Source organism: Myotis brandtii, unplaced genomic scaffold (genome assembly GCF_000412655.1).
Source record: "Myotis brandtii unplaced genomic scaffold, ASM41265v1 scaffold596, whole genome shotgun sequence".
NCBI classification, from domain to species: Eukaryota; Metazoa; Chordata; class Mammalia; order Chiroptera; family Vespertilionidae; genus Myotis; species Myotis brandtii.
The window spans coordinates 1,973,124-1,989,337 of record NW_005370250.1 but is presented as its reverse complement, the minus strand read 5'-3'; the positions used below and the strand labels follow the sequence as shown (position 1 = coordinate 1,989,337).

Sequence of the window (16,214 nt, the reverse complement as noted above, 5' to 3'; positions counted from 1 at the left end):
GTCACCCAGGCTTCTTAGTCTTTATCTGATTTTCATTGTGCTAGTTCTTAAAAGTTAATACATAAATTTAATTAGAAAGGAGAGAAGTGTAGGTACTTAAGACTAATTAAATCAGAACACTTATGATAGGGTGAGACTCAGAGCAGAAAAGACTTAAAGACAAATTTATCCAACTCCTCTTTGATTTTTTTCTTATTTTTATTATGAAATATAGCACACACAGAGAAAAGAATAGAGAATAATGTAATGGACTCTATGAATCCACCTCTGTTTATATTTGCTTCAGATGCTTTTTAAACTTCATAGAAATGAAATATTCAGACACCATTTTACAATCCTTTTCTCCTTCAGATTTTTATTTATTTATTATTTGAAAGCACTTTCCCTGATTTCTTTCCTTTTCTCCTTTACTTGAGGTAACCATTGTCTTAAGTTTAGTGCTAATTAGCCTCATGTGTTGTTGTTTTTAATATACCCATATATGTATATGAAAGAAAGGTAATTATATTTTGCTGTTTTATACTCTATTTAAGTGGTATCATATGTATTTAGAATTCTGTAACATGCTTTTATTTATTTTATTTTTTGGTAAATACTATATTTTTGAAATGTATCCATGTTGATATCTGTTAGAGTAAGTTCCCTACTTTGTTTCAGAGCATATTAACTATTCATGACCATGCATTCTTAATGGATTTTAAGATAAGTTTATCAGTTTCTACCATAAAACTGTGTTTTAAGTTTCATTGGATTTTTATTAACATTGATTGATATATAGAGAATTGACTATTTTATTTATACTATCTTTCCACCCATGATACTTTCTTTCTAAAAATATCTTTACATTTAGTCAGGAACTTTTTTATGCTCTTTAGTAATGTTTTATAATTTTCTTCAAAGGTTTTACACTTTTTTGTGAAGTATATTTCTAAGTACTTTATGGTATTTATTATTGTGAATGAGATCTATTTTCTATTCCATTTTCTAATTGAATACTATTAACTTTTAAGAATTCTATTTATTTATTTTTATATTACTTTTATTCCAGTTACCTTTCTGATACCTCTTATTAGGTTTTATAGTTTGTAGATTCTTTTGTTGTTGTTTTTTCTATATAGAAAGCCATCTCATCTACAAACAAGGAGGGTTTTACTTATTCTTGATTCTCTTATTTCTTTTTCTGTTTTATTTTGTGTATTAGGATCTCCAGTTTGCTAGAACCTTCTAGAATAAAATAAATTCCTTTCTCATTTCTTCTACTATCCAATTAGTGCAATAATTTTCTACAACTATTTATACACACCACTATCATTGCTTAATATTGCATATTTTTGTTATTCCCATCATGATTTCTTCTTTAGGAGTTAGTTAGGAATGTATTTTTTTAATTTCTGAAAATAAAGGTTTTGCAGAACTAACTTTTTAATTATTGAATTATAATTTAATTACCCTTTTATCAGTTGTAGTCCAACCAAGTCCTGAGTAGAACTTTTGACAGCTTTATAGGGCTAGAGGACAAGGCTTAAAGATTAGGACCCCTGAAGGTGGGAGCTATTATAAATCCCAGGCTTTGATTTGAGGTGGGACCTTAAAGGACTATGCCCCACGAGTAAATGTGAACTAAAATAAACAGTCTACATTACTGCATTTCAACTTAAAGTTTACCTCATTGGCCTCCTAAATTGGACCTTTTGTACTCCTAGTGCTCTCAGAATCAAACCACAAGCCTCTTTGGAGAAAGACAACATCATTCTAGTCTTCAAATTATTTATAAATCGCTTTTAAAGTAATATGTCACATAATATACAGTCATAAAAGAAAACATGACAGTGTGAATGAGAGCCAATAGAAACTGTAGAAATAGAGTCAAAGGAGCTTAGTTATTGGAAGTACTAAACAGAACTTCTATAATTGTAGTTTATTGAAGATGCTAAAAAAAAGATTGAAACATTCTGCAGGGAACTTATTTTAAAAAGAAACAAATAGAAAATCTATAAGTGAAAAATACAGTAACTGAAATTGGGGGGATTTAACTCAATGGATATATTTTATAGCAAAACAGAAATTACTGAAGAGAGAATTACCAAACTGGAAGATAGGTCAGAAGAAAATACCCAGATTGGAACATAGAATAACAGAAAGGTGGAATGTATTAAGAGAGTGTGAGGAATAAAGGATATAGGAGGGAGGGCTAATTGGAGTTTCAGGAGAAGGGGAGGAATGTTTGAAAAACAGTGGTTGAGAATATTCCTCCAAGTGATGAATGGTATCCAGCTACATATTTAAGAAGTCCAACAAATTCTAAGTGGGTTTTACTAAATACTACAGAATTAAAACTCTAAAAACTAAAACTAAAAACATCTTAAAACCAAGTAGAAAAATAAGATACATTATCGTTGAAAAGAGCCAGCATTTGACATCACCAACACATCTGCACTGACAGAATTTTAAAAGAGAGTTATTCCAAATGGAAGAGTAGAGAAGGAAAGAATGAAGGACAATGAAATGATACACATGTGGGTAAATCAGAGTGAATAGAAACTGTAAAAACAATGGCAATGTCTTTTGAATTTTAAGATATACACAGCATTAAAACAACATCAATAATATCCTATATGTCAGGAGAGGATAACTCTACATAGTGTTGTAAAACTTTTGTGTTTTCCAGGTAGCACTTAATCCCCAATTACAAATAAATTTTGATAAGTTGAGGAGGCTTGTGGTTAGGTAGGAAGAGTGTAAAATGTTTAGGCTACCAGGGAAAATATAATGACAAAGAAGTATTAAATTAATTGAGAAGACAAAAAAAGAGAGAAAAGGAATGTACAGTGGATAAGACAATTAGCATTTAGTAAGATGACACATTTAAATCTACATATATCAGTACTTACATTAAATGTACATGATTTAGCTACAGTAATCAAAACATTGTGATATCTGTGCAAAGATAAAACATATAAATTAGGGGTCAACACATTAGAAAATTCCAAAATAGACCCTCAGATATTTTGTTTCCTTAAAGGCACCAAGATAATTAAATGGGCAAATGATGTGTGGTCAGGTGAATATCTGTGTGAAAGTAACAAAAACAAGCTGTGACAAACTGCACAAAATTAATTCAAGATAGATCATAAGCCAACGTATAAAATCTAACATTCTTAAGCTTCTAGAAGAAAATGTATGAAAATGTCTTTATGACTGTTGGTAAAGATTTCTTAGAAAAGACACACAAAAAGTACCAGTAGTAAACATTAATTGATGTATTGGATTTTCTCAAAATAAAAAACTTCTGCACTTCAAATGGTACCACAAAGAACATGAAAATGCAAACAGAGGACTCAGAGAAACTGTGATGAGATTGTACAGCAATGGAAGCTCCCCTTTAGTGTTGATGGGAGTTTAAAATTGTTCATAACATTTTGAAAATTTGTTTGACAGTATATAGCGCAGCTAGACACTTGCATGCAGGATGACCCGGAACTCCACTTCTACATTTATACCTATCTTTTTCAAATAAGATGTGCACCAAGAGACACATACAGAAATGTTCACAGCAGCATCATTGTCATTATAGCCAAAGATTGGGTTCAAGGTTTCATCAACAATAGGATAGATAAATGTGGCATGCACTTATACAATGGTGTACTATATGGCAATGAAAATGAAATAACTGTACTTAAATGACCATGGGTGACTCTCATAGGCATACTGTTGAGTGAAAGAAACCAGATTCCAAAGAGCACACACTGTGTGGTGCCATTAATGTGAGATTTACAAGCAGACAAAGCTAACCTATGGAATTTAGGAATACATATTAGGGTGATAAAACAATAAAGAAAAGCAAGAAAGCAGTTAATATTAAGGTCAGATTAATTTGTGAGAGAGAAGGGTGGTGATCAGAGAGAGTTTCTTTTGGGGTGCCAGCAGTATAAGACCAAGTGGTTACATGGTCTTGCTTTATATGTATTCATTCAGCTATATATTTGTTCCCTTTTTTTTTAAGTGTCGTATTCACAATAAAAATTGGAAAAAAGTAATATGTAAAGGTATGGATAAATGTTAAATCATATAATAAAGATATATTATAAAAAAGTATGTTAAAACACTGCAATTTAACAAAATTTATATTTGTCTATGGACACATTCACACAGTTCTCACACCAGACATGGGGTAAAAACTAAGGAAGGCTATACACCAGGGGTCCTCAAACTTTTTAAACAGGGGTCCAGTTCACTGTCCCTCAGACCGTTGGAGGGCCGGACTATAGTTTAAAAAAAAAAACTATGAACAAATTCCTATGCACACTGCACATATCTTATTTTGAAGTAAAAAAAACAAAACGGGAACAAATATAATATTTGTATTTGCATGTGGCCCGCGAGCCGTAGTTTGAGGACCCCTGCTATACACCATAATGCAAACAGTGAACATCTCTGCATTTTGGGCAAAACCTGTATTACTTTATAACTAGAAAACTATTAAATATCCTATTTAATAAAAAAGGTAATATGCAAATTGACCCTAATGGCAGAACAACCGGGAATGACCAGTCGCTATGATGGGTACTGGCCACCAGAGGGCAGACGCTTAACATAGGAGCTGCCCCCTGGTGATCAGTGAGCTCCCACAGGGGGAGCACCGCTAAGCCAGAAGCTGGCTCATGACTGGCCAGCACAGCGGTGGTGGTGGCAGCAGTGGCAGGAGCCTCTCCCGCCTCTGTGGCAGCACGGAGGATGTCCGACTAATGGCTTAGGCCTGTTCCCCGTGGGGAACTGTTAGTTGGACATCCCCCGAGGGCTCCCGGGCTGCCAGGAAGTCTGATGACTGCAAGCTTACTGTAGGCCCAATCCCCTGGGAGCAGGCCTAAGCTGGCAGGTGGACATCCTCTGAGGGGTCCCGGACTGCGAGAAGGTGCAGGCCGGGCTGAGGGACCCCCCAAGTGCATGAATTTTTGTGCACTGGGCCTCTAGTTCTATAATAAAATTAACACCTATGGAAGATATTGTCATCTATAGAGATTGATTGGGTTTATACCTGTGCTGTTCAGAGAAGGCTTTAAAGCTGCTTTATATGCAGTAAATAGCATTTGAGCAAAAGACACATGTGCAGTCACATACTAGTAGAGACACTCCAGGCAATGGTATATGGCTGTTAACAAAATATATACGTTAGCTGCAGAGAGAATCATAGAAATTTCCCAACAGTTTTTAATCCATGACTGTTTCCTGTAGTCAGAAGTTCCTTTACTGTTCAACACACTAGAAAAGAACAGCATTTTTATGTAGTTAAGTAAAGGAAAACTGTAATTTGATTTTTTTTTTTTTTTGAAAAGGGATTATTGTCTAAGACCATGGAATTTGATTAAAATGCTAGACCTCCTGTGGCTTTAATTTTCTATCAAAACCCCAACAATGCTCACCTTTCAGGGTTATTTGGAGTGTAATATAACATGTAAATGCTCAAGTGGGGGTATTAGCACACATGATGTGCAAAACCAATTTCTGGGAACTCTTAGCAAAGCAAGTTAACGCTGGGGTTAAAAGTTTGGGTTTTGGAATTGGATATGATTTCTAGCTGTACTGCTAATCTTAGCTCTTTAATTGTGTATTTTACTTAATTTTTATTCCTTCATTTCTCCATCTTTAAAATAAGGATAATAATAGTACCTATCTTAGAAGGTTGTTGAGGGTAAATAAAGTGCTCAAGTATATAAATCTTGGCTTTTGTTGTAGAGCTGTTTTGCATGTGACTTAAGCTTATCAGCCAAATTAATTAAGTGCCTGGGACAGTAACTACTTTTTTCCTATATACAATATAAGTATACCTTTTAAGACTTTCACTACTAAACTTAATGCTTTCACCTATATACTAGTAATCATTTATGGGAATATTTGCTATGATTAGGCATAATCTGTATTCTGGATCCTTAATATGAAGTCAGAAATCAGAAAAAAGAATGGAGGAGGGGAAGTATGATGGATAAGTTTTTCTCTATTTCCTGAATTTAGTTTAACTCTTTTTCCTGTTTTCTCCACAGTAATTTCCCAGATTCTTTCCACTGCACATTGTACGTTCCTGAAAAAAAAAGTAATTAGTAGTATTTTACCAATTCTTGCTCTTTTATTGAATTCTGTTTTGATTTTGAGGGGGGAACGGCTCTGTGTTTCAAATTTGCATGTAGGTGTGTGTTTGAAGGGTGTGTGTGAGGGAGGGTGGATGTACTTTCATAGCAAACCTTGCTTGACTAGTTCTCTGAATCAGAAGCCACATAGAGCCAGTGTTCCCGTGTGTTCTTTCACACATTTAGAGAGGGTGTTTGTGCCTTGTCATTGTGAAGTTTCCAAGCCTAATGCTTTGTAGAAGTATCCTGACTTATCTCCTTTTAATTGGTTTATTGCTCCCCAAGTCCCAGAAATAATACTCATTTTGCTCTGATAATTTTGAGTGCACTAGAGTGTAGACATTTATGCTTCCTAGATTCTGTAGCAAAAGGAGCTTGAAAATTAAATAACGGTTTTATTTCTTTATGGTTCTTTTCAGAGGTTTGGTACTTGGGAAGAGGAAGGACATAAAATGTGTGGTATCTTCTTCCTTAAGACTTTACTTGTTTTAAGCCTTCACCTGGGAGCATGATGACTTGCCTTTCATTATGGATGTTGCAGCTAAGTGTATGCTGAGTTCTGCTCCTAGTCTGTGCTGCACCCATCCAACCCTCATTTTCTCTAACATCCTTCAGGTTACTGTCTTAGCTGGATGGCTTTGGGGACATGTTGAGTTAAATATTTTATGGGGAACTGTGTGTGTGTATGTGTGTGTGTGTGTTTGCCTGTTTTTACGTATTTGGCATCTGAAGTGTCTTGAATGCAATGTAAAATGATGTTAAATAGTACACCGTCAATGTTTAAAATCTGTACAGGAAAATCACACATACCAATTTATGATCACTAGGCATATCAACTTAGTGACACAGTGATAGAGGAACAATTTTAAGGAAGCCAAATATAGTAGCTGCCAGCTAGGAAGAGATTTAGAAAGTGTAAAAATGGACAACCCCTTTCATGTATTACCTCCAAAAACATGCCATCTTGATGGAGCACCTTCTTACCAGGGCACATAGAACCTGGGCAGTTTTATTCCTTTGTTTTTGAGGGTTAAAACAAATGTATTATTACTCAAAAGAAGTATGGAGCTGGTCAGTTCAATTCGTAGTCTCTTGAGCAGTTCAACAGCGTCCTTCCTCAAGGACCGGGCTCTTTCAGTTTCTGTCCCACCGTCCCCCCTATGGGCTTTGTCCTCGTGCTTGTTTTCTCATTGCTGCAACATGGCTGCTGCTGCTCCATAGAGCCATTTGTCACCCCTTGGCAAGATCTTACATAGCCATCTACGGCTCCTCCCAATTGCTCCTTTCTCAGACATGGGGAGGAACTTCGTCTGGGAGGGTAGCATGGGAAAAAACACGAAGCTGGTTTTTGAAGAAGTTTTAATAATATATTGGATATTTGTGCAAATTAAGGTGACTGTATTTTTTACTATGAAAATTTATATGCTAAGTGATGGATGGATATATGTTACAAAGCCAGTGCAATCTTGAAATATGTGAAAGTTCAGGGCATGATTTACTTCACCAGATCCCTAAAAAATAAATGAATACCTGACAGTGTTTTAATTGGGGGTGGGGGTGGGGGAAATGTGTGCACACATACTTTGGAAGTTTCTTCTAAGTCAATTCCTGTCCACCTCATTTAATGATTTATTTTGATGTCCTAGTTCCCCATACCCATGGCCTTAGGACATTGTGGATACTTAGTGAATACTGCTGACTGACTGATGGTGGTATTCAAGATTGACCTTCTCAGAATTAACACATTAGAAGAAACAAGCAAATAACATACCCTGGAGTCAAGGTCTTAGTTTTACTAAAGCTACTTTCCTGCTCTTTATATGTGAGGCTGTTCAGAACCCTCTTCTCTAAGCTTAGCACATACAGAAGCAGAGGCGAGGCTGGCAAACTACTGCAGAGGTCATGCAGTTCTCTGCAGCTCTGTCTAGTCCACCAAACCCAAGGCATTTTGGACCCAGGCCTGCCTGTCTGTTGTTACCATGTGAACTAACTCATTTTCTCATTTTAGGTCTAACCAGGGTTTACTCCCAGTGTAAGCTGGGACCTTCTCTCTAATCCTCTTGGCCATCGAGAGAACGGGTTGCTCCCTAGTCTTTTTCCAGGGTTTTAGTTGAATTCTAAGCTGTTTAAAGACATTTTTCTGGCTAAAGACATTATCTCATCTGACCTTACCATTCTGGGCAGCTACAGTTACATTTTTAAAATTTATTCACAGTTTAGTTTCTTCCTCTTTAGTCATTGGTCCCCAACTTGAGCATTACAAGCACATTCTTTCCATCATATTTTTGACACATTGCGACAGATATTCTGCCTACCATAAAAATTTATGTTAACATAAATATGTTTTGCTTTACAATGAGGAGAGGTTCCATTTATTGCACAAAAATATCTAGTGTATTAACATTCAGTGGCTTACAAAGATTTGGGTGTAATTTTACTATTTGTTTTAGAAGGTAGTCGTCAGCAACCCTACTAGGGTTTGTAATTTGCATGCAAAACTCAGGCAAGCCAGGCATAATAAGATTTTATATATAAAGTTGACTTTTTCAAAGGTGGTTTCCATTTTTAAAGGGAAATTGAAAAAATTGGACTATAATGAATTTGTAATTGTATTCACTAATTCCTCAGTACTTTTGAGTTATTGAAACCATCCTTTAGTAATTACCAGTTTTCCTTAGTAAACATTTATGGTTTTATTTTCAACCCACTTTTTGTAATCTGATAAGAATGGAAAGCGGTTAGAAGCCAAATCTATGAAGGAATGCAGAAAATGATAAAAAATGAGACGGTGAAAAAAGCAATATGCTGTCATCGGTTTTGTTTTGTTTTTTTTACACTCCCCAAATTACCTATGATGAGCTCAAGAGGTTTCATTCTTGAATAGGAAAAAAATTACTTATTCACAGTGCTTTGGCATACTGTAAAAGTCAAATTATTAACCCTGAAATTTGTTCAGATAGCATTTAGTAGGAAAACATTTCAAAGATAATTCATTGTTTTCAAGATATGATAGGTGGCTATATCTACAGAGGGCAATCAAAAAGAGTAGCAATGGGGCATTGATTGCTTTTTTAGAGAGAAAGATATTCCATTCCATTTTTAAATGTTAACAATTGTGAGAGGAAAAAACTCTCACTTGGGAAGAATGTTTTCCAGGTTGCTTCATTGGCAGGTGTCTGACATCGCATGGGGTCTAGGTGCAGAAGGCGTATGACAGTCTTTGGGAATGACTCACTTCAAGGACCTCAGCTTCCTGCCATGAAAACTTCTATTTTCAAAGCACGCCGGTATCAGTGGGAATGTTCCAATGGTCTGTGCTACTTCTCGTGAAGACCAAAGTTTTTCCCCCTGAGTCTGAAATAGCTACAGAAGAGGATACCTGTCTGCTAACAAAACAAATTTCGGAATGTTTCCAACAAATGCTCTGCACATTTCCTATTGTTTGTGGGGCTTAACTCTCTCATTTATTAAGGGAAATAAACTTAACCTGCTTTTGGTCTGCATGCTACAGATTTGATTTACAATCATTCTAAAGTTTAAAAAAATATCCACATCATAGGATACTTGACTTTGAGACCGTCACGTTTCCCCCTTTCCCGTTTTCTCTCTCCTTGACCCGGCAGCAGGAAGCCTTTGTCTGAGGTGTTCATCTGGAACAACTTTTCCACACTTGTTTTCATGTTCTGTTAGATTACAGGGCAGCAGGCCTACCTTTGAAGCTCCTTTCTCTTTTGTTTCTTTGCCGTGCACTCCAGTAATTAACTTTGTCCTTCTTTTATTTGTTCCAGTCAATCGCAGGCCACTCTGCTGAGCATCTTCTCCCAGGAGTACCAGGTTAGAAGTTTTCTCCTTTGTGAGGGTTGACAGGTGCCTAATTGAATGATGAATGTCCCTTTATTTCTTTGTAATTGAACTGCCAGCTCTCTGATTGGGTTGGAGGATGTTCTCCTTTCCACATCAAGCACCGCCTGCGTCTCAGTGGAGGCCTGCCAAGCCTACCCATCCATCTGTCTAATAACATCTAGCCTTTGCTTATTTGGTGGACCTGTAATAAATTATGCTAAACCATTATTATTCTGACAATAATAATTTCCCTGTGTTGCGTGGTTCCATGTGCTAAATGTTTGCTGACTTGCACTGTCAGTGCTGCTTTCCATTGCTGACAGAGATGATGATAAATGACCATTGCTGGAGTGGCAGAAGGCAAGAGAGGCAGAAAATGGAGTCATTTATCATGAGATGACAGGTGTCAGTCAAGTGGCAAGTCTCGATGGAATTACTTTTTGTAGTTTTCAAATAAGTTGTTTTTAAGCAATGTTCGTCCTGGTTAAAAATGGCAATTGGATTGTAAAACTAGAGTGCAGAGGACTTAGATGGAATTGAATTGAGGGAAAATTAATACAAAGGTTTTCAAGGGAACAAGTTTTTCTCTACCCTCTGCCACCCTACGCAAACTTATTTAGATTCAATTACTCTGACCCTGTTGGCTTTTACATACATACTGTACCTTGTGGTGCAGTCTGAAGACATCCCAGCCAAGCTATGGAGATTAAAATGCATGGGTTCATGGAGTAGAAGGAAAAATGACCTACCACCACCACCACAATCCCCAAGCTGTTATTCAGTTTGCCCTATGTGTTAGACGTTGGGATGAAGAAATATGTCATTTTTGTACTTGAACTTCATATGTGACACAACATAAAAATCTTCTCTGTTTTGTTTCAGAAACATATTAAAAGAACCCATGCCAAACATCATACTTCGGAAGCAATTGAAAGTTATTACCAGAGGTATGACCTGCCTGCCCCACTAGAGGGTATCGTAGTACCTATCAATTGTAATAATAATTATGAATAAATTAGATTACTCATACTATTTTCTATATAACATTTGAAAGTGTTTTGTTTTAAGTCTGTTATTTAAGTCTTCAAATATATTTTTGAAGGATTTCTCAAATGCTCTGTTTTATAGATTTAAAGAATATGGTGAGACTGTCTCAATTAAGTGTGTATATACATACTATGTAGGAAATTGTTACAATATTTTGAAATCTCAGTTGACTACTGGAAACTTATTGTAAGTGCATGGCTTGTATAGGTCTCTATGTTCATATATACATATATCTACATGTATGTATGAAAGTTCTCAAACTAATTTTCATTTACTTCTTTAGATCTGCAAGTTGAAAATATATTAAACAATAAGATTGAATTTTGGTGCAGTTGTATTTTGCATCATCAGTTTTGGGTTAGTGATTCCAAGAAAAAAAACAAAGACATATACTAAGTAAGGACATATATAGATATATAATAATGTACTACTGTGACATTTTAAAAGGGGTTTTATATTTAAAAATGAAAATATTGAGCATTAAATCAACATCATAGTGTCCATGGGATATGTAGTTTTGGCTTAATTTACTATAAATAGTTTTCACATTATGTACTACTGTGACATTTTAAAAGGGGTTTTATATTTTAAAATGAAAATATTGAGCATTAAATCAACACCATAGTGTCCATGGGATATTTAATTTTGGCTTAATTTACTAGAAATAGTTTTCACATTCTATTCTAAAAAAAACAGAATATTTTAAATAGCTCTTTTTAAAAATGTTATTGGCTTTGTAATATGACAATAATTTATTATGGTAAATGGTAATGGTTTCATTAGAAATTGTTGGTTTCTTTAATATTTTAAGGGCATATTGGAAAGGAAAACTGTTTGAAATATGCTCTTAAATTATTACACTTAAGATCGACAGGTCAACCTTTCTGTGGTACTAATTTTAGATGAATGATTTTTATGCCTGAAAATTTTATGAATGAAATTACTATATAGAGAAAATACTGGTGTCGTGCTTTTTAAGAATCAATAAGTGTTTTTAGAGAGAAAAGTTATTGAAGTTAGAATTTTTAAAAAGTATACACTATGCTGTATGTGATAAAATATTCATTCAGTTTTCAGTAGTAGTGTCTGTTAAAGAAAGATATGGGAGCACACACACACACATACATACAACTTTTGTGTCTAGGAGAATTCCTCTGTAAACAGATCTTTGCAAAGTTTGAATTGATTTACTCAAAAGTCATAATCTCCTTAGTGAAAATAACATTTAAATTAAAGTCACAACCTAAGTCATACATATAAAATTAAGAATGGCTCAAAACCTGTCTAGCCAGCAATTGCTTTGGTATTCAGACCCTCCAAAGATAGACTGAAAAGTTATTTATGTGTGAAAAATACATCCTTATTTGTAAAAATTGTAGTCTTAGGCCATCATTAAAAAGTATGTTCAGATTCTAAAGCCTTTGTTAACTGAAGTGAAGGAACATGGAGTGTTTCCTAGGAATTTGGGGATCCACCATGAGGCCGTGGGTCTGCCCTCTGATAATCCGCCCTCTCATTGTAAAAAGGCTGTTTCAATAGATGATTTCCAAGATCTCTAAGAGCTGCCTTCTAAAATATTAGTTTCATGAAGAAGTATACTTAATTATTAAACTATGAACATACTTTATTGGATTATCTGTGTAGTTTAGGCCAGAAATAAAAATATTTCCTTTTTGAATGGTTACTCAAAGAACAGTTGAGTGGGTAATAATGAGAATACAGAAATATGTTTGTATTTCTTCACATTTATTGAAATGTGAGAGTCTCAGTGATTTTGAGGAGACACAAAATCTCAAACAAAAACATGAAGTCAGGCTGCAGTAGACAGACCAATAGGAAAGCAGTCTGACTAGCTTCTCCCTTTCCCATGCTGCTCCCTGACTGTCTGCCCTGCACTGTGCTTGGAGGCAGGCCGTGTTGTGACCTCTCGGATGGATTGACCTTACAGGCCTTGGTTCTAAACGTGCGGGTCTAATGGCCCTGTGTTCTCTAAGGTAAACTGGCCTTGAAAGATTTTTGTTTTCCAACTGATTAGGAGAAAGGCAAATTGTACTCTATCAAAACACAGTTTAGCGGTTTGATGATGTTAACCATTTCTTTAGATTTTTTGCTTTTATAAAAGCAATACTCACTTATTGTGAAAATTAAGCACATTTTTGATGATTTAAAAAAGGAATAAATGATAGGCCATAATTGTGGCACCCAGAGATAATAGCCATGGTGGTATTTTTTATTCTAGTCTTTTTTACTTAGATGAGGTCATACTATATATGTGATTGTGAATCCTGAATTTTACACCTGGAAAATGTATATGACATAATATTACTTTGTAGAGAGCTTTTTGTAAATGTATTATTGATTGCATTACTTCATCATATGAAAGTATCATAATTTATTGAATTATTCCTCCTTTGAACATACATGTTTCCAATGCTCTGATACTATAAATAATACTATGATAAACATTTTGATGCATAGATCTTTGTATTTTGGATTAGTTTCTTAATATTTCTATATCTGTAATTACTGGTGCAAACAACAAGCATTTAAAGCTTTTATTATATGTTGCCAAATTATTGTCTAGAAAGGTTGCAATGGTTTCCTGGTAGCAATTTTAGAGAATTCCTGAGTCTGCACATTCTTGCTAGCATTGAGAGGATCACAATTCAGAATTAGAAGTCTGTATTTAAAACTTCATAATCTACAATGCGATTCCATCATGGTTAACTGAAACTTCACAGTATCCCAGTGTCAGTAGAAAATGTTTTCTCAGACTTTTGAATTATTGATGAAATTTCTTCTGTTCTTCAGGTTGTGTATGTATAGTCACAGCTTGAGTGTTTATTTTGAAAAACAATTTTATTCTTTCCCACTGTACTAATGGCATTTTATTTCCAAGCGAGAAACATGCTTGACAAAATGTGTGCACACACACAGACACACTCACAAATTGGTCAGAAATGCAAGTCCCCATCAATAGAGAAGTTGAGAAATATTCTTTCATTGCGTCCTTACTCCCAACACACACTGTCTGTATGCCAGCTTTATTAGCTGTATTTATTCATTCAATTAATAGGTTTTTTACGTTTCACCATTATAGTTATGAAAATTTTGAAGACCAAATAACTTTGCCTTATATTTAAAATTTTATATAGTATTTTAATCTTAGATGCTAAGATATCTTTCATACTCAAAAACATAAAATGGACCTTCTCTGAAGCTCTTTTCAGGATGGTGTCACCCACAAGGTATTTACTTGTTAGTCCTCCTGTGGCAAAGCTAAAGGGTGACAGACATCTTCTGTGCAATGTCGTTTTTATTTGCAAATAGGCATTAGGAAGATAGCTCAGGTCACCTGGATGTAGTGTTCAGGATCACATCCTTATATCCCAAGTGTAATTCAGACCTTTGCTAAAGATCTGTTGGATGAAGGTTCAACATTCATTTGTGCAGTCCTACCCCAAGGTGCTTGCAGTCTAGTTGGAGAGAGAAAGAAGCCATGTGAAAAAGCCTGTGGTGTAAGTTTACATGGGATGCTTTGAGGATGAAGAGAAGAGTAGCATTAGGAATATCTGACTGGGTCCTCACTGAATATTTTCTGTATTTAGCATGCCGCTTTGATTGCATATCTAAAATATGCATAAACATGATCTGTCACTTTATGTGGGAGACAAAGTTCTCAGAAAGGACAAATAAAACTTCAAATTAATTTTAACATCTTTTCCCTAGCACTTTCTGAAGTGTTACAGGATATAGTTGGGCAATAGATTGGGGAATAAATACATTCAGAAGCAGTGCTATCCTTTTAAGCATATGAAGGCACCCCAGTAGACCCTGGCTGATCAGGATTCCATTGCAAAACTTCACAGCCTGCCAGCTAAGAGAGCCCAGATAGCGTTCATCAGTACCCTGGGCTTTGGTTTCTCCACGTGACCAACTGGGAAGCTTTATTAAGCTCGTAATTAGAAATTTCCACTATATTAAATATGAACATACATCGAATATCATATAGACTGTATCAATAGAGTTATGATTGTTTGACCATCTCGTGTTACTTTAAACTTAATAGAAATGTTCCATTGGTCATTCCCAGGATAATGATTGATGCAGTGTTTACATGAAACCATGTAATTTGGACTCAAAGCAACAATTCTCTAGCCGAGGCAGTGGTCTGGGGTCCAGCTCCTGTCTTGTTATTTCCAGTCTCCTCTCACAAGCTCTGCTCTGGTCACACTAGAGCCTTTCCTGGTCTTTGAACAACCCCAGCACATTCCCAACATTTGCACATACTGTTCTTTTGCCGGGCACAGGCTTCCTCCCATGGCTCGCCACCTTCCTTCTTGCAGGTCTCTACTCAGTGTCACTGCCTTCGAGATGGGCTTCCTGGCCCACCCATCTAAGTAGTGTTTATCATTTTGTTGTAGTGTATATCATTATATTACGTACTTATGCCTCTGTATTTTCATTGTCTCCCCACTGGAATGTAATCCATGTGATGCCTGGAGCCATGGGAGTTTTGTGCCCTGCTGTTGCTTCATAACCTAGAATAGGCCCAACACATGCGTAGTTAGCTCTCAATCTTTGTGGGATAAATGAATGTTGAGTAGAAAGTTACAAAGATATCCTGGTATCAGTACAGGCTTAACGACTCTGACCCAGAATCTGAACCCTTAATGAATGTGCACTTCTGGTGGTTATGGCACACGTTGAGCTGGTCTTCTTGGCTGAACCTATTGGCCACAGCCTGTCAGTACAGTGGAAATGCCGTAAGCTGATGGGAGGTTCCTAGCTGACCTGTTTCCCCCGAGATCATTCTTTAAACCACACGTGCCTCCCTGCCCTTGATTCTGAAAGTACTTATTTCCCAGTTATATTCCTAAACTGTTTATTCAAGAAAGGCTTCAATATATTAAAAAATGGACTTGTTAGAATTGCTTTGAAGTTGTAATGATCCTGACACTCTCCCAACCTTGAAAAATATGCTTTTCCCCCCACTTGGTTTATAGAAAAATTATACATCTTTATAAGCATTCTTGTGAAATAATGTAACTTAATATCTGCTTCTAGCATTTTTTGTAAAACCTCATCTGTTGACTTTGATTTTTACTATCAAACAAGTATTCACTTAAACAGTACACTATACAGAAAATGTCCATATTTAATTGTATTTTCTTGCCCAATGTGGCTGTAAAAATCATTTAA

The 16,214-nt window shown here is 35.6% G+C and overlaps 1 protein-coding gene across 5 annotated transcripts in view; it reads left to right on the top strand.

Annotated features, from left to right (window-relative positions):
* Positions 1 to 16,214, top strand: part of LOC102239966 (chromosome unknown open reading frame, human C15orf41) — a 217,715-nt gene that overhangs the window by 46,466 nt on the left and 155,035 nt on the right. For all 5 annotated transcript variants that reach the window (XM_005879360.2, XM_014550313.1, XM_014550310.1 and 2 more), the window contains exons 2-3: positions 9,911 to 9,956; positions 10,848 to 10,912. In XM_005879360.2, the coding sequence (XP_005879422.1) occupies positions 9,911 to 9,956; positions 10,848 to 10,912 (111 nt within the window). The remainder of the gene's footprint in view (positions 1 to 9,910; positions 9,957 to 10,847; positions 10,913 to 16,214) is intronic.